Source organism: Arachis duranensis, chromosome 3 (genome assembly GCF_000817695.3).
Source record: "Arachis duranensis cultivar V14167 chromosome 3, aradu.V14167.gnm2.J7QH, whole genome shotgun sequence".
In the NCBI taxonomy this organism is placed as follows: Eukaryota; Viridiplantae; Streptophyta; class Magnoliopsida; order Fabales; family Fabaceae; genus Arachis; species Arachis duranensis.
In genome coordinates this window covers 19,507,672-19,522,867 of record NC_029774.3, presented here as the reverse complement: position 1 = coordinate 19,522,867, position 15,196 = coordinate 19,507,672, and the positions used below count along the sequence as shown (strand labels likewise).

Here is a 15,196-nt window from a genome sequence, read left to right as displayed (position 1 = left end):
GGTACGAGGTGGTTACCCAACCACCACCCACTTGACTATTCCCCAAGTGTCTTTTTTCCTTCTTTCTTTGAAGTGCGTTCATATTTTCTACAATAACACTATCTTCTATATTAGTATACTAATAAACTACTAATAAACTCTATCTTCTTATTTTATTTTTTTAGTCAAAATATTTTTTTTAAATATATATTTTTATTATAATTTTCTTCTAACGTGCAACAAAAATCATAATTGTAGTGATTATAGAAGTGGTTTAATTTTAGTGATTTGTGAAGGAAAGTGATAAAAGAATAAGAAAATTAAAACGATAATACTAGGGATAAAATAATTTTTTTAAATAAAATATTTTAATTTTAAATAGAATAAAAATAGAATATTTTAAATATTATAGACAAAATTAAAATTTAATTAAACGATTAATAATTAAAATAATCCTTTACCCTAATATAGTGAAAGCTCAAACGTTCAAATTGAATGAAGCAGAAAGTACGGTAAAACAAAAGACTAGAGTTTATCAAGGTTGTGCTTCAATAAAGATATTTATTTATTTTGGAAATTTATTCTAGCTTTTTTTATTTTTCAGATTTATTGATCCCATAATTCAAACTAGTATGTAGTTTTTTTTTTAAATTGATGTAAAACTGGTTTATAGTGTGTGAAGTACTTTAGTCTTTTAACCAAATATATCATGCATGGTTGATTTTAGAAATAGAACGAATTCTCATTGAGAAACTTAATGCGTTCTTTTAAAGCTTTTAGGTCGTTAAATTCAATTAGTGTCTAATAATAGAGCCTAATGAACTATTGATAGATTTAAATATTTAGTAAATACTTTTCCAAACTTTAGCATAAAAAAATTGGAAAATACTTTTTCAAAGTTGAACATCAAGAATGTTATTACAAAAAATTAACATCTTAAGTTCAATGAATTTACAAAACAAGTTTAGGGAAATGTTATTTTATGAAAACAGCTTAAACGACAAAGCCAAGTCTTGTAAATTTACAAGGTCCACTTAAAGTCTTGAAAACATTTATTTCCGAGGAGCTGATTATATCACCACCAAGGTTGCGAGAACCGGACCGGTCATTAAACCGGTCAAGTAACTGGTTTAATGGTTTAATATTTCAACTGGGATTAAACCATAGTTGAACTGGTTTAATTAAATATAGAGTAAAATTATAAAAAATTTAATACATAATTTTAAAAAGTTAAATGCAATAATTTCTAAACTAATCAGATTCAAAATTTAACAATTTCACAAAATAAACAATACATAATTTATCATTAAAAGGTCATAAACAACTTCAAATATCAAAGTTTGTAACTAAAGAAATTAAAACGCACATAAATGACAAACACAATATTTTGCAACCAAAAGAAACAATATTCAACAAACAATACTTCAATATATCAATTCATAGTTCATAGTTCATACAATTTATAATTTTATATGCATTCAATAGAGCAGAATTGACAGGATAAAAAAACTAACCAGAGCAGACTTGAAAAAATTAAAAAAATAAAAATTGAACAACAGAGCAGAACATAATTTTCAATTTCAACATGCATCAATTTTATTCTCAAATCCAACATACAAGTATACAACAAATTCATTCCACATTTGATTAATCATATAAAAAAATAGAAGAACAGAAGCTAGAAAAAAAAATTGAAAACAGTATACACTGTACACTGAACAGACGCCAGAAGCCCAGATCTTACCTCAAGAGAAGAACGAAGAAAAGCCAGAAAACAACACAGCATGAACAGAAGCCACAAACACAGAAGCCATAAACCCAGAAACCCAGAAACCCAGAAGGCAGAAACGGAGAAACCCAGAAGCCAGAAATGGAGAAACCCAAAAACCCAGGTGCGCGACGGTGCGCGAGCGTGGGCGACGGTGCGCGAAGGTGGCCGAACGTCGGGTGTTCTTCACGGCGTCCTCTGATCCGTTGTATGCAGAAGCTGCTTCAATTTTGGAGAGTGGAGAATAGATTGGGAGTGGAGCAGATGGTTAGGAGTGGCAGTGGAGGGTTCTTCACTCTTCAGTCTTCACTTCTTCGAAGATTTTGGAGAATAGAGATTATGGATTTTGGATTTTCAATTTTGGGAGTGGCAGCCTGCAAGTCACGCGTTCTTCGTCCCTTTTTTTTTAAACAAACGACGCCGTTTTTCTAGCAGGGGAAAAAACCGGCACCTATAAAAACCGGGCCGGTTTGCCTGGTTCACCGGTTAACCACCGGTTCAATCGGTTTTTTTGTCGGTTTTTTGCAGCACAGTTTTGCAGGTGGACCGGACCGACTAGGTGACCAGTTTCCGGTTAACCGGATTGAACCAGCCGGTTCGGTCCGATCTGGTTTTCAGAACATTATATTATACTCTTTTTTCTTCACTAAGGTTTTTTTTTCCCCTGAATTTTTCTTTAGTAAGGTTTTAATGAGGTATTATCCTAAATGAGCATCCAAGGGAAATGTTATGATAAAAACAAATTGAATGCCCATTTATGAGTTTGGGCGGCTAACCTTTCCTATATTGAAGAAGTTGTTTTCCAAAACAAAATGAAATTAATAGCAATGCATTTGTACCCCTATAAATAGGCATGACCTGATACAAAAGAGAGTACAACAGCAATAACCAATGTTCTAAAAATCGGACCGAACCGACCGGTCGAACCGATTCAACCGGGAACCGACAAAGAAAACGATCCAGTCCAGCGTGTAAAACCGCAAAATTAAAAACCGCTCAAGAACCGCTGAACCGGCCAGTTACCGGCAGGTCGGACCGGCCCGGAACCCGGCCGGTTCACATTAAACGACCTCATTTCCTTCCTTGAAAGGGAAAAAGTTGCGCGTTATCCCCCATTCCCCCTTCTCCAACTCCTTCCTTCATCAAACCCTAGCCTCCACCAAAGAAAGCAAACCCTAGCCTCCACCAATAGTTGTCGCCGTCTGTCGGAGTGAGAGACTGCTGCCGCCGTCCATCGCACTCAAGAACTTCCGTCTTCGTGCTCTCGGGCCTCTCGCCGGATCCTCCACGTCGGGTGCTCGCATCTCGCCGTTCTCCTCTGTGCTCGGCTGCTCGCGCCTCCCTCCGCCAGTGAGTGCTCGAGCTGTGCGTGTTGGTTGCTGCTCGTCGTCCGTGGTTGTCTCTGCTCGATTCTGCCTCCCAGCCTCACTCGAGTCTCGTCTCAGTCAACTGGCATCTCGTGGTTCGTCTGTCTCGTTGCCGGCGGCAGAAGCAACTCGTGGGGTGGTCGCCGACTCGCCGTCGATCGTTCGTGAGTCCCTGCACCATCGCTTCCCTGTTCTCTCTTTTCAGATTTCCCTTCTCCCTGTAATTTTGCATGTTGCTGAATTGCTAATCAAATTTGCCTTGTTGCTAATCTAAATGTTGCTGTAAATCGGGACTTTACTTGGATTTGTTAAATTTGTTGCTGTAACTTGAATTTGTTGCTTCCCAGTCACAGAATCAGAACAGAATACTCAGTCAGTGCTTTGTTGATTGGTTTTGCTTACTGCTTCTAGGCTTTGAAATCAGTTTATGATAACTGTGATGCAATTATTTAGTTGGATAACTGATGTAATTATTGAGTTCAAGAGATTGAGTTTTTGATTTGCAAGGTGATTTTTGGTTGATTTTTTATTTAATTTGGTAATGATGTTTATGATTGGGGTTATCTGATTGTAGGCAGAATTGTGTTGTGTTGAATGGCTGAATGTTGTAGGCACTAGGCAAAATTGTGTTGTGTTGAATGGATGAATGCTGTAGGCAGATATGGTCTTGTGTTGTGGTTAAGAACATGCTTATAATTTTCATTGTGTTTGGCTCCTGCTTTAGGTTAAGAACATGGTTAATGCTACTGTTGAATGATTAACTCTACTGCTACTGCTGGCTGTACTCTATTTGATTGTTTTTTTATGCTGTATTGAAAAAAATTATGCTTAAACGTTGATAATTCTTTGTTAATTTATGTTAAATGAACTTTTATCTGAATGATTAAGTCTTCTCTCTGTTGTATTGAACTGAATTTATTTATTAAATTTTTTAGTTAAATTTAGCTAAATTGTATCTTGTTTTGAACTGATTAAAATGAATGATGGAATATTTATTATTGAATTTTTACTGTTAAATCTTGTTTCCACTTTCCATTGAAGAAAGGAAACTAAAAGGAGAAGAAAGAAACTATAGAATATTAAGTTAATTCCCACAAATTATAAACTGTTAATATCTATTTTTGTACAATTGTTCTCTCTGTTTTAGATGTTGAGTATTGCTAATTTCTGAAATGTTAGTGCTCAACCCCTGCACATTTGGTCTATGTTCACTTATCTTTTCAATCATTTGGTTGCCAAAGAATCAAGGAGTTTTAATTTTTATTTGTTTTTTTAATGAGCTTCAAGTCAATAAAACTATTGAATGTGACCTCTATGATGTATTGCACATAAGATGCTTTTCCATTCAAATTTAACCTTACATAAAGGACATATATATTTGGTAACAATTGTAATTAGAAGCTTTCAACTGGTACTTTCTCATGTTTTTAGAGTTTTGCATATTTCTAATAAGCTTACCTGTATAAAGCACCTTATAATTTATTTATTATTCTATTCTAAAATGATTTATCCGGTTGAACCACCGGTTGGACCGGTTAGACCAATAAACCAGTAAACCAGTGACTAGAGCGGTTTGATGACCGGTCCGGTTCTCTGAACCTTGGCAATAACAAAAGAAAATACTTTCCCTCTCTCTTTTTCACTACAATAAAACACTTTTATTTTTTTCTCTTCACATACTACTAATATAATATTAATATATTATAATAGTATAATAATATTGATAAATACTAATAATAGTGTCTTTTATTTATACTTTATTTTATTACCTCTTTCTTATCTATTTTACAACATAATAGTGTAATACACAATAACAGGGGGCCGTGGGAGTCAGAACTCAGAACGGAGGGGGAGTGGCTTTGAAAACAGAGGGAAGAGAGAAGAAAAAGCTACAGGTGAAGAAGTGAGCCCCCACCGGCGAAGGAGAGAGATCGCGAAGAGAGAAAAGACGAAGAAGAGGCCACGCCGGTCTAGAGAACAGAGAGGAAAAGAGAGGCTCGGCGGTGATAGTGTTGCTGCTGTCAGTGAAGACGTAGCAGCTCGGCAACAAGATGGCGACGCCGGAAAGATCACCGGTAGGATTCATCCTCAGAGATGGAAGAGAGGACCGGCGGCGTAGCAGAGGTATTTCTTTTTAGTTCTCTTTCAGAAAAAGAAAATTACAATACTATTTATGTGGTAGATTTTAGAGTGAGTGAATGAGTTTGAAAATGTTTATGGTTTGGGTGTTTGATACTTTGATTAGTTTAGTATGTGGTTTGACTTATGGCGGAATGTTTGATGGTATTGGTCCGTGTATGTGTTTTGTGAATTGGATGCAAGATGAAAAGGGATTAAATGAACTTTTAGGACTGAATGGTTGTTTTTGTGGTGTGAATATTGGTTCGAATGAAAATATAGAGAATGAAAATAACTAACATTAGAATTTGGGATATAGAATTTAAGATTTTGGATTTAAGGTTTAAAATTTAGAATTTAAATTGATAAATGTTAGGGAAACAATTTTTTTTTAACTAACATCAACTTTTTTGAAAATTATTTTGTTTAACTCAAACTTTAAATCCTGAATCATAAAACTTTAACTCTAAATTCTAAATTATAAATCCTCCAAAAAGAATGAGAAATTTTAGAACTAAAGAAAAAGCCCACTAATGTTGGCTAAAAGTTGGCTTCTTATATTTTCTCTTTAAAATTTAAAAAAAAAAAACTATTGGCTAAAAGAAAATTAGCTCCTAGTTGAAGTCTTTTAAAATAACCAAACAAATAACTAAGCACTCACACCAGTTTATCTTCCCGCCACTACAGCTGCATAAGCTCTTGAACACAAAGAAACAACTAAGAATCAAGGCCCCTTAAGGACAAAGCCATCGATTCATGTATTATTCAGGGCTTGTTAGGAACTTTGTTTTAACGCTGAGTAAACGCCACGTGTCCTCCTCCTCCGGCCTCGGTTGTGGCTCCACCATGTTAGTAACCCCACTCCCATCACAGTTCAACCAGAGCATGTTCAACAATGTCGTTGCCTCCAACAAGCTCATCGCCAATTACCTTCGATTGGGTGACATGGATTCTGCTCTCCAAGTGTTTGATAAAATGACAGTGAAGAGCACCGTTACTTGGAACTCTATCCTTGCTGGCTACGCCAAGAATCTTGGGAATTTTGAAGTTGTACGCCAAGTTTTTGATAAAATTCCTGAACCGAATAGTGTGTCTTATAATATCATGCTGGCGTGTTATTTGAACAATTTTGGCATCCACAGAGCCCGTGCTTACTTTGATGTAATGCCTGTGAAGGATACGGCGTCTTGGAACACGATGATCTCAGGTTATGCTCAGATTGGATTGATGGGCGAGGCGCGCATGATGTTCTTGGCAATGCCAGAGAAAAATACTGTCTCATGGAGTGCGATGGTGTCGGGGTATGTGGCTTGTGGAGACTTGGATTCTGCAGTGGAATGCTTTTATGCTGCAACTGTGAAGAGTGTGATTACCTGGACTGCCATGATCACTGGGTACATGAAATTTGGCAGAGTTGAGTCTGCCGAGAAATTGTTCCAAGAAATGTCTCAGAAGACTTTGGTGACATGGAATGCTATGATAGCTGGGTATGTTGATAATAGCAGGGCAGAAGATGGGTTGAAGCTTTTGAAGACAATGCTAGAGACTGGGGCCAAGCCTAATGCTGTGAGCTTGACTAGTGTGTTATTGGGTTGTAGTAACCTATCAGCATTGCAACTTGGTAGACAAGTTCATCAGTTAGTTTGTAAATCTCCATTGAGTAGTGACACCACAGCCGGAACTTCATTGGTTAGCATGTATTCCAAATGCGGGGAGCTGAAGGACGCGTCGAAATTGTTTGTGCAGATCCAACGGAAAGACCTTGTATCATGGAACACAATGATTTCTGGTTATGCACAACATGGAGCTGGTGAAAAAGCTCTGGAGTTATTTGATGCAATGAAAAATGATGGCATGAAGCCAGATTGGATTACTTTTGTAGCAGTATTTTTAGCTTGTAACCATGCAGGATTTGTAGATCTTGGGGTCCAATATTTTGATGCTATGATAAGGGATTATGGAATTGAAGCTAGGCCAGAACACTATGCTTGCATGGTTGACCTTCTCGGTCGACGTGGAAGGTTATCTGAGGCAAAAGACTTGATAAAAAGTATGCCGTTTAAGCCACATCCTGCCATCTTTGGAACGCTTTTGGGAGCCTGTAGGATCCATAAGAACCTAGATCTGGCTGAGTTTGCTGCCAAGAATCTGCTTGCGCTTGATCCTAGTAGTGCAACTGGATATGTTCAATTGGCCAATATTTATGCAGCACAAAATAGATGGGAGCATGTTGCTAGGATTCGGAGATCGATGAAAGACAATAATGTAGTGAAGACACCTGGATATAGTTGGATTGAGATAAAGAGTGTGGTGCATGAGTTTCGGTCAAGTGACCGATTGCACCCAGAATTGGTTTCTATACATAAAAAACTAAATGAATTGGAGAAGAAAATGAAGATGGCTGGCTATATTCCGGATCTTGAGTTTGCATTGCATGACGTGGAAGAGGAGCTGAAAGAACAGCTACTTCTATGGCACAGTGAGAAATTGGCAATTGCATTTGGACTTCTAAAGGTACCATTAGGTGTTCCAATCAGGGTATTCAAGAACTTGAGAGTTTGTGGAGATTGCCACACTGCAACAAAGTACATATCAGCTATAGAAGGAAGAGAAATCATTGTTAGGGATACCACTAGGTTTCATCATTTCAAGGACGGGTCCTGCTCCTGCAGTGATTACTGGTAATCTTGCCATTATGCAACCAAAACAATGCAATTGAATTCAGTCAAAGGACATGTCTATTTAAACCAGTTAGTTCAATGAACTTCATTATACATGCCAAGAACAAAAAGTTTCACCTTAATGAATTTTTCGTTTTCACGCCAAACTGCCTTTGTTCTCCTTCATTCTCACGCCACTTCTTCCTTGTTCTCTTTCGTTTTCACCCCACTTCATCTTCTTCCTCACCTTCGTCTACTCTCATCGTTGCCACTCACCATCGTCTCGTGCGCTCACCAGGTCATCATTCTTTGTCTCAGTCTCTATCCTCTCTTTCTCACTTGTTCTCACTCGCTCTCCCTTTTCAGTGTTGAAGATGTGTATGGCTATGATGGTGATGATGAACTACAATGGCTAATTGAGTCAGAGAAGGTATGTTTCGATTTTCAATTGGTTATGTGAAATTTGGGGGGTTTTGGGTTCCAATTTTGGGGTTTTAGCTTCTGATTCACGATTGGTTCTGATTTTTAGGTGATTGACTTCTCGTGTGGTCACTTGTCTGCTTGCTAGTCTTCTTGGTGGTTACCAGGATATCCTCCATTCTTGCTAGTCTTCTGATTTTTAGGTGATTGCCATGTGTTTGATGAATTTCCTGAGAGAGATGGAAAAGAGCGGAACTTGTTTTCTGTGTTTCCTTTTCCCAATTCACAAGATTTAGGTACTTTTCCTCTTGGATTGCTTATGAAATTGGGTGTAAGTTTTCTCATGTTTTGCATTTGTGATTGGTAGTATTTTTCCTTGCATGAAGTTGTTAGTTATTATTAAACCACTGTTTTGTGCCTAATATAATTGATGAGTACTACTTGTATGTACTACTTCATGACCAATAAACTTTCTTATATTAGATGACCAATATAATTGATGAGTACTACTTGTTCTGCTTTGATTCTTGTCTTTAGTTGCTTTTGAGAAAATGTGTTGTTTCAAGGTAGCTTAGATTGTTTGAAAGTTGCTAGCTTTTTCTGCTTTTTCTCTTATTTGTTGTGGATTTTTACTGTTAATGATCAATGTTAGAAGCAATGAATCAATTTGAATGTCTTCCTGGCTACATGAAGGGTCTAGCAACGTGGGAGGTGAGGTTCTTTATGTCTAACTAGTTGGGAATACAGCACCAGATTTTGAAGCAGAGGCTGTTTTTGATCAGGAATTTATCAAGGTATATTTCTGCCAGCCTAAGCAAATATTACCAGAATGTCAGCCAGTAAAGTCCTTTTCTTTCTCTCATTATTAATGTATTATTTATGCCTTTTCAGGTTAAACTATCTGAATACATTGGAAAGAAATATGCTTCGGGCTCTTTATTTTTATTTTTCTTTTTTGTAAAAAGGAAAAAAGAAAAATGAAATAACTAACTTATTTTTTTATCTCTAGAGTCAATTTTAAAGTGCATTCTATTTAATTTGAGCATCTCTCTACCTAATTACTCGTCTCTTTTAGTTATTTATTCAATTTTTGTTACATTACTAATTAATAATTAATATTTTATTCGGTAATGATAATTAGCTTTACTTTGTTGCGGTCTTTGCACAAGTAAACGGGTTCATGGAATTAGCTTTCATGCTTGTAATCACGTGAATTCATTCGTTCTTCAAAGAAGTGGATCTCATTCAGTTTAGTTAAAATTAGTGAAGTATTTGAAATTCGATTATTTTGTTAAATTAGTGGAGTGGATCTCATTCAGTTAGATTAGATTAGATGCTCTTTCTCTCTTTATTTTATTCTTATCTTGGTGGACAAAAAGTTTATATTTTTTTTTCAGGCACGTTCTCCTTTTTATCTCTGTTTAAATTTAAGGGGAGAGAGAGAGAGAGTGAAGGATAGAGAGAGAAGCACTTCAGATGTTTTGGATCTATGTTTCTGTGAGAAGGAAAGACAACAAAATTTGACTATCTCAACTTGTGTGACTGAATTTCTAATGCCTTTGCAAATTTCGTTATCAAACAGTTTTGTGTGGATCAAATGATGGTTGATCTTACTGGCCACTGGTTTTCAAGGGAACGTTTTTCTGATAAGATATACAAATTAAAGATAGGTTCTTGTCTTTTTCAGGCACACAAAGTGAGTGAGTTCAGGTCTCTACTTAACTACTCACAGTCTGTTATTGTGCAAGTTTTAGTTAGCTTCACTCTCTTTTTTACACATTGAACAGACAAAACTTTCAGCTAAGATGGGTGTATTTAGTACCATAGGTACTTGTATTGGCTTTGGAATTGGAACTTCAATTGGTGTTGTCATTGGATACTACGTGTTTATATACTTTCAGCCAACACATGTCAAGGTTAGTTTCTTCCTCTAAACTAATTCAACTGTTCTTATTTTATTTTGTTTTATTATTCCTTTTAATTTTTGGATCCACTATGCCAATTAAATTTGCCATTAGAAGACTTTTGCATGAAACTAAAAGGTACCTCCTTGCTAGGTGTATATGCTATATAGTAGGAGCTTAACACTAGATTTTTTCTATGATAATTTTTATTCATGAAGATTGCTTTTGTCTAAAGTAAGATGCTGAAAAGCAATACTTAGTTTTCATATAAGATGTGTCATAATTAAGGTTCTGATCCAAGGAAAATGCAGTATTTGGTCTGCCTTTTCTTCCGGTAATCATGACTTATTTGTTGAATTTAATATAATTTTACTTTTACTATATCAGCTTTAATCACTACTGAATTTTGCGAACACATACTTTCAGCTGAAATACCATAGTGGGGAAAGAGGGTAGCTTCAAAGTTTTGTTATGATTTAACTATAGACTTTAGAAGATGCTATTCATTACCTTATACTTTTGCTTAGTTAATTAACAGTTTCAGACTATGACATTCTTAATTTCAGGATCCCATAATTCGTCCTTTGGCCGAGCAAGATGCCAAAACTCTGCAACAAATGCTTCCAGAGATACCCTTGTGGATAAAGAATCCAGATTTTGATCGTGTATGTTGTTACACTTTACCCCTTGTATATTTCTTGGGTTTCTAAATAAAAGTTTATCCTATTTTTCTTGTTTTCAGTTTCAAGTGGTGTGACTGAATTTCTAATGCACATATGTGATATCATGTTCTTGAGACTACACTTCAGGCTCTCATGTTCTTGCTTTTCTTCTTATGTTGATGTTGAAAATGCAATTCTCGCAGTGGATAGAGCAAGCTTCTGAACCCAACAAGGAAGCAGTTATTAAAGCATTGCTAGGTGCAAAAGAAGCTATGCTTGGGATTAGATATCATATGCGCCTAATGGGTGAGGCTGCAGGTGTTCCTGTAAGTTCTTTTCATTGATTTGGCACTTATTATTAGGCTTCTTCTGTTTGAATGATGTTGATTATAAATTATATCTGCCGGTAGAATATCACTACTCTTTCCTTGCAATTCATGCAGATTGAACCAGAATCACAAACAAAACTTTTAGATGCTACACTGAACTTGGAAGGAGTGTTGTTGGCTGGAGTTCCAAGAGCAGGAGGATTTGATGCTGTCTTTGCTGTTACTTTGGGAGATTCAAGCAGCAATGTGACAAAAACATGGAGCTCACTCAATGTTCTTGCCCTTCTAGTTAAAGAAGATCCTTATGGCGTTTCTTTAAAAAGTGTTGACCCTAGAACAAATGAAGTCACTTCAGCTGTATCTTCAATTCATATTGAATAATTTATTGTAAATATTGTTTATTTTTAATACGATGAATTTATTTATTTTTTGAAATATTATAAATATTCGAATATAAATTAGATAAAAATTTGTATTAAATTTATATTTATTTTGTATGAAAATAAGTTTATTTTGTAATTAGAAAAAGTAAAAAAAAATTCTATTTTACTTTACAGACGGATTTTTTGTCTGTAATCATGATTTTCCAAAATTTAAATTACAGATGGAAAATCTGTCGGAAAATTCGTCTGTAATTACAGACGGAAAATTCGTCTGAAAATTCGCCTGTAATTATAGATGGAAAATCCGTCTGAAAATTCGTCTGTAATTACAGACGGAAAATCCGTTTGTAAGTTTGTCGCCTTCAGGAAATGGAGGGAGAATTTACAGAGGGAAAATCCGTCGGTAATTAGTAAAAATCCGTCGGTAATTTTTCGATGGAAAAAAATCCGTCGGTAAATAATTTTCGACGGGGCTTTTACAGAGGGACAAAATCCGTCGGTAATTTCATCGGTAATCAAAAATTCGTTTGTAATAAAGACTAAATCTGTCTGTAAATCTGTCTGTATTTATCCATTTTCTAATTGTGAGGGAGTGGCGCCTTCGTTGTCGACAACGAAACGCCTGGTATGATTCTCTACTCGCTAATCTATCCAAGATTTTTTGTTACATATTCATTGTGACCGCTTGGGCGTGCTTTGGTCGTCTTTTTCGAATTGGGAATGGAGCGACGACGACGATGAAGCTCTACTAGGGCACAGCATATTCTCCTGCAAAATCTATTTTTTTTTCAAACCCTTGGTGAACAAAATTGTTCACTTCCATGTAGATAGAGCTTTGGAGGGTTGGGGTGCCACGTAGGTTCGGATAATAACAAAGTAAGTTTATAATCAAAACATGATACTTTTGTCACACGAAGTGCATCTTCCGTATGTACAAGATTAGTTTCGATCTATCATGGATATATGTCAGCATTTTTATCTTTCATAGGTACAATTGGTCATTTTTTTGTAATAATAATAATAAGGATTAGAGAAAATGATAAATAGGTTCCTAATCTTTTGTCCTGCGGACATTTAATTCCCAAAAGATTAAAAAATACATTTAAGTTCCTTACATTCTCAAAACCAAAACACTTAAATCCCTTCATGCATCATGTCATTACTGTGTCTTACGTGGATGGTTTAGAAAAAAGGTTTATGGACAAAAAAGCCCCTAAGCCAAAACGGGTCGTTTTCATTCTTTTTTTGTTTCTTTCCTGTCCTAAAAAGGTCTAATTTTATGAGTGAACTACGAACTCGACCCCTGTCCATTTTTTAGAATGACAACGCGACTTCTCAAGACAAAAATAATCTACTTCGGTTCATGTTCTCTACTTTTGTAACACAATGCGGTCTCTGTGGGTGTTTCTCTGTTAACTCTGAGTGAAAAATGTTGACGTGTCAGGTTCAGAAATGGACAGGGATCTAATTGTCTTTAAATTCAAATTGGTCAGGGATTTATTTGTCCTTCTTGTTTAAACAATATCTTTTTCAAATTATTTTTTATTCATTATATTAATATTCTTTTTTCAATAAATTATTGAATATACAGTATAATAAGTACAAACTAATTGATAAATTATTCAAATTTAAAAATATCATTTAGGGTTAAGTACATTTTTGACCTCTAAGGTATATGTCAAAATATTTTTTCATCCCCAACATTTTTTTTTGTATACAAAATAGTTCCTAATGTTTAATTTAGTTTTAAAATCATCCCAAAATTTTAACTTGGTTTTAAATTTTTGGCGACAAAAGTGGAGGCAAAGGTGGATCGTTGACAGCTTTTTCTTCTTCTTGGCCTTTCCCCTTTTTCTTCTTCCCTTCCCCTTTTACAGGAGTATAAATACTCTCCTTCTCTTATTTTTCTTTTATAATTTTTTTGTTATGAGTAGTTTGGTTCAAAATTTTAAGATTTAAGTAAAAAGGACAATTTTAATACTTGGTTTTAAACTTTAGGACGATTTTGTATACAAAAAAAGGTTGGAGACGAAAAAAATTTTCGGCCTATAACTTAGAAACCAAAATCGTACTTAACCCTATCACTTATTATGAAACTAAAATAAAAATGAATTAATAAACATGTTATTAATAATCCTATGATATAACAACCCTATTAGTATTATGATTTAGATCATTTTTATAATAAAATAAAAATTAATAAATACGTTATTTGATATTTAAATATATTAAAATTCGATTAAATTTACACATATTTTACTTAAAATATACGTAAAATTTTAATTTGATTTTGACCCAAGACATTAGAGACGTAAAAAGTACTTAATTCTAATAATAACGACTATGCTATATGTACACTAAAATCAATCACTAATATAAAATACATATTGAAATATAAAATACACATTAAAAATGAACTAAATTAAATATATTTATACACATATATACGGTGACCGATTTTATTAGCTAATTTTAATATACAAGGCTATTTTTGTAATAGTAATAATAACATCCAAGGGTGAATTTACTGTAGCTTCACCTTCAATATTCTAGCTAATTATGGTGGAGATACTAATAGCAATTGGAAGGCGTTGTGGAAGTGAAAAGTACCGATAAGAGTGGCAAATGATGCACAATAGACTCTTTACAGCGATACGAAGAGCAAGAATTCTAGGGACCGACCCTTATTGTCGCAATTGCAGAGGAGTGGATAAATCATGCCTCCATGCGATGATGAGGGACTGCCCGAAAGCTATGGAAGTGTTGATGAAGCTTATACATCCAACAACTATATCTGTTTTTTTTCTCGATTCCTTTCGGGATGCGGGTAAGTTTTAACTACACGGAGGGGATTGAAATGGAAAGTGCCACATAACAAGGTTGGGTTAAACTGAATTCTGCTGGCCTATTACGTACGTACACTGGTGAATGGATTAGAGGCTCTTGGGCAGATATAAGAAGGTGTGAGGTGGACCAAGCAGAACTATGGGGATCGGAGCGTATCATGGCTTGGGAGTTGGGCATTAGAACAAAAATAACACAATTTATCTTATCTAATTTTAATAAAAATAATATAATTTAATTAATTATATATTAAATTTTAATTATTAAAAAATATTTTTAAAAAAATTTATTTTTAACATTTTTATTTGAGAGAGTCTCTTACCTTTATTAAGCTAATTCAAAATCTAAGAAATAAACTCTGGGAGTTATCTTTTAACAAAGTTTATCGTAAAACAAACAAATGTACTGACTGGCTAGTTTTTTATTTGTAAATAATCCTCCCATGAATTGGAGGTGTGTTTTATTTGTCATCAAAGCTAATTTACTAGAGATAATTATAAGGTGGAGACTTAGATAATATGTTTGATCTTATCTATTTAATAGATTATCAGGAATTAAATTTTTAATATATGATATTAATTAAAAGTGCTATCTTTATTAAAAAAGATTATTATATTTTTAAAATTATTAATTTGATTTTGATATTAATTTTTTAATTTGTTTAAAATTTAAAATTTTAACAAAAAATTTATTAAAAAATTATTTTATTTTTATAATATTATTTTTTTACTTACATCTCATTATTATATTTTGATATTTTTT

General features: G+C 34.6%; 2 protein-coding genes across 11 annotated transcripts; both read left to right on the top strand.

Moving 5' to 3' along the window:
• Positions 1-2,855: 2,855 nt before the first annotated feature.
• On the top strand, positions 2,856-10,220 carry LOC107477837 (pentatricopeptide repeat-containing protein At4g16835, mitochondrial). 10 transcript variants are annotated; one of them, XM_052259653.1, is made up of 7 exons: positions 2,856-3,278; positions 4,932-5,238; positions 5,920-7,913; positions 8,259-8,322; positions 8,422-8,608; positions 9,006-9,151; positions 10,132-10,217. In XM_052259653.1, the coding sequence occupies exons 3-5, from the start codon at positions 5,989-5,991 to the stop codon at positions 8,458-8,460; spliced, it is 2,028 nt and encodes a 675-aa protein (XP_052115613.1). In that variant the 5' UTR covers positions 2,856-3,278; positions 4,932-5,238; positions 5,920-5,988; the 3' UTR covers positions 8,461-8,608; positions 9,006-9,151; positions 10,132-10,217. The 10 variants fall into 10 exon arrangements, with proteins under 10 accessions (XP_052115613.1, XP_052115614.1, XP_052115612.1 ...); XM_052259654.1 differs by lacking the exon at positions 10,132-10,217 and adding an exon at positions 9,710-9,898 and having other exon boundaries at positions 9,006-9,106; XM_052259652.1 differs by lacking the exon at positions 10,132-10,217 and adding an exon at positions 9,204-9,349 and having other exon boundaries at positions 9,006-9,106.
• On the top strand, positions 9,895-11,642 carry LOC107477838 (phosphomevalonate kinase, peroxisomal). The gene is made up of 5 exons (XM_016097916.3): positions 9,895-10,022; positions 10,100-10,228; positions 10,783-10,881; positions 11,082-11,204; positions 11,322-11,642. Exons 2-5 carry the CDS (start codon positions 10,118-10,120, stop codon positions 11,586-11,588), a joined length of 600 nt encoding a protein of 199 aa, XP_015953402.1. The 5' UTR covers positions 9,895-10,022; positions 10,100-10,117; the 3' UTR covers positions 11,589-11,642.
• Positions 11,643-15,196: the final 3,554 nt, after the last annotated feature.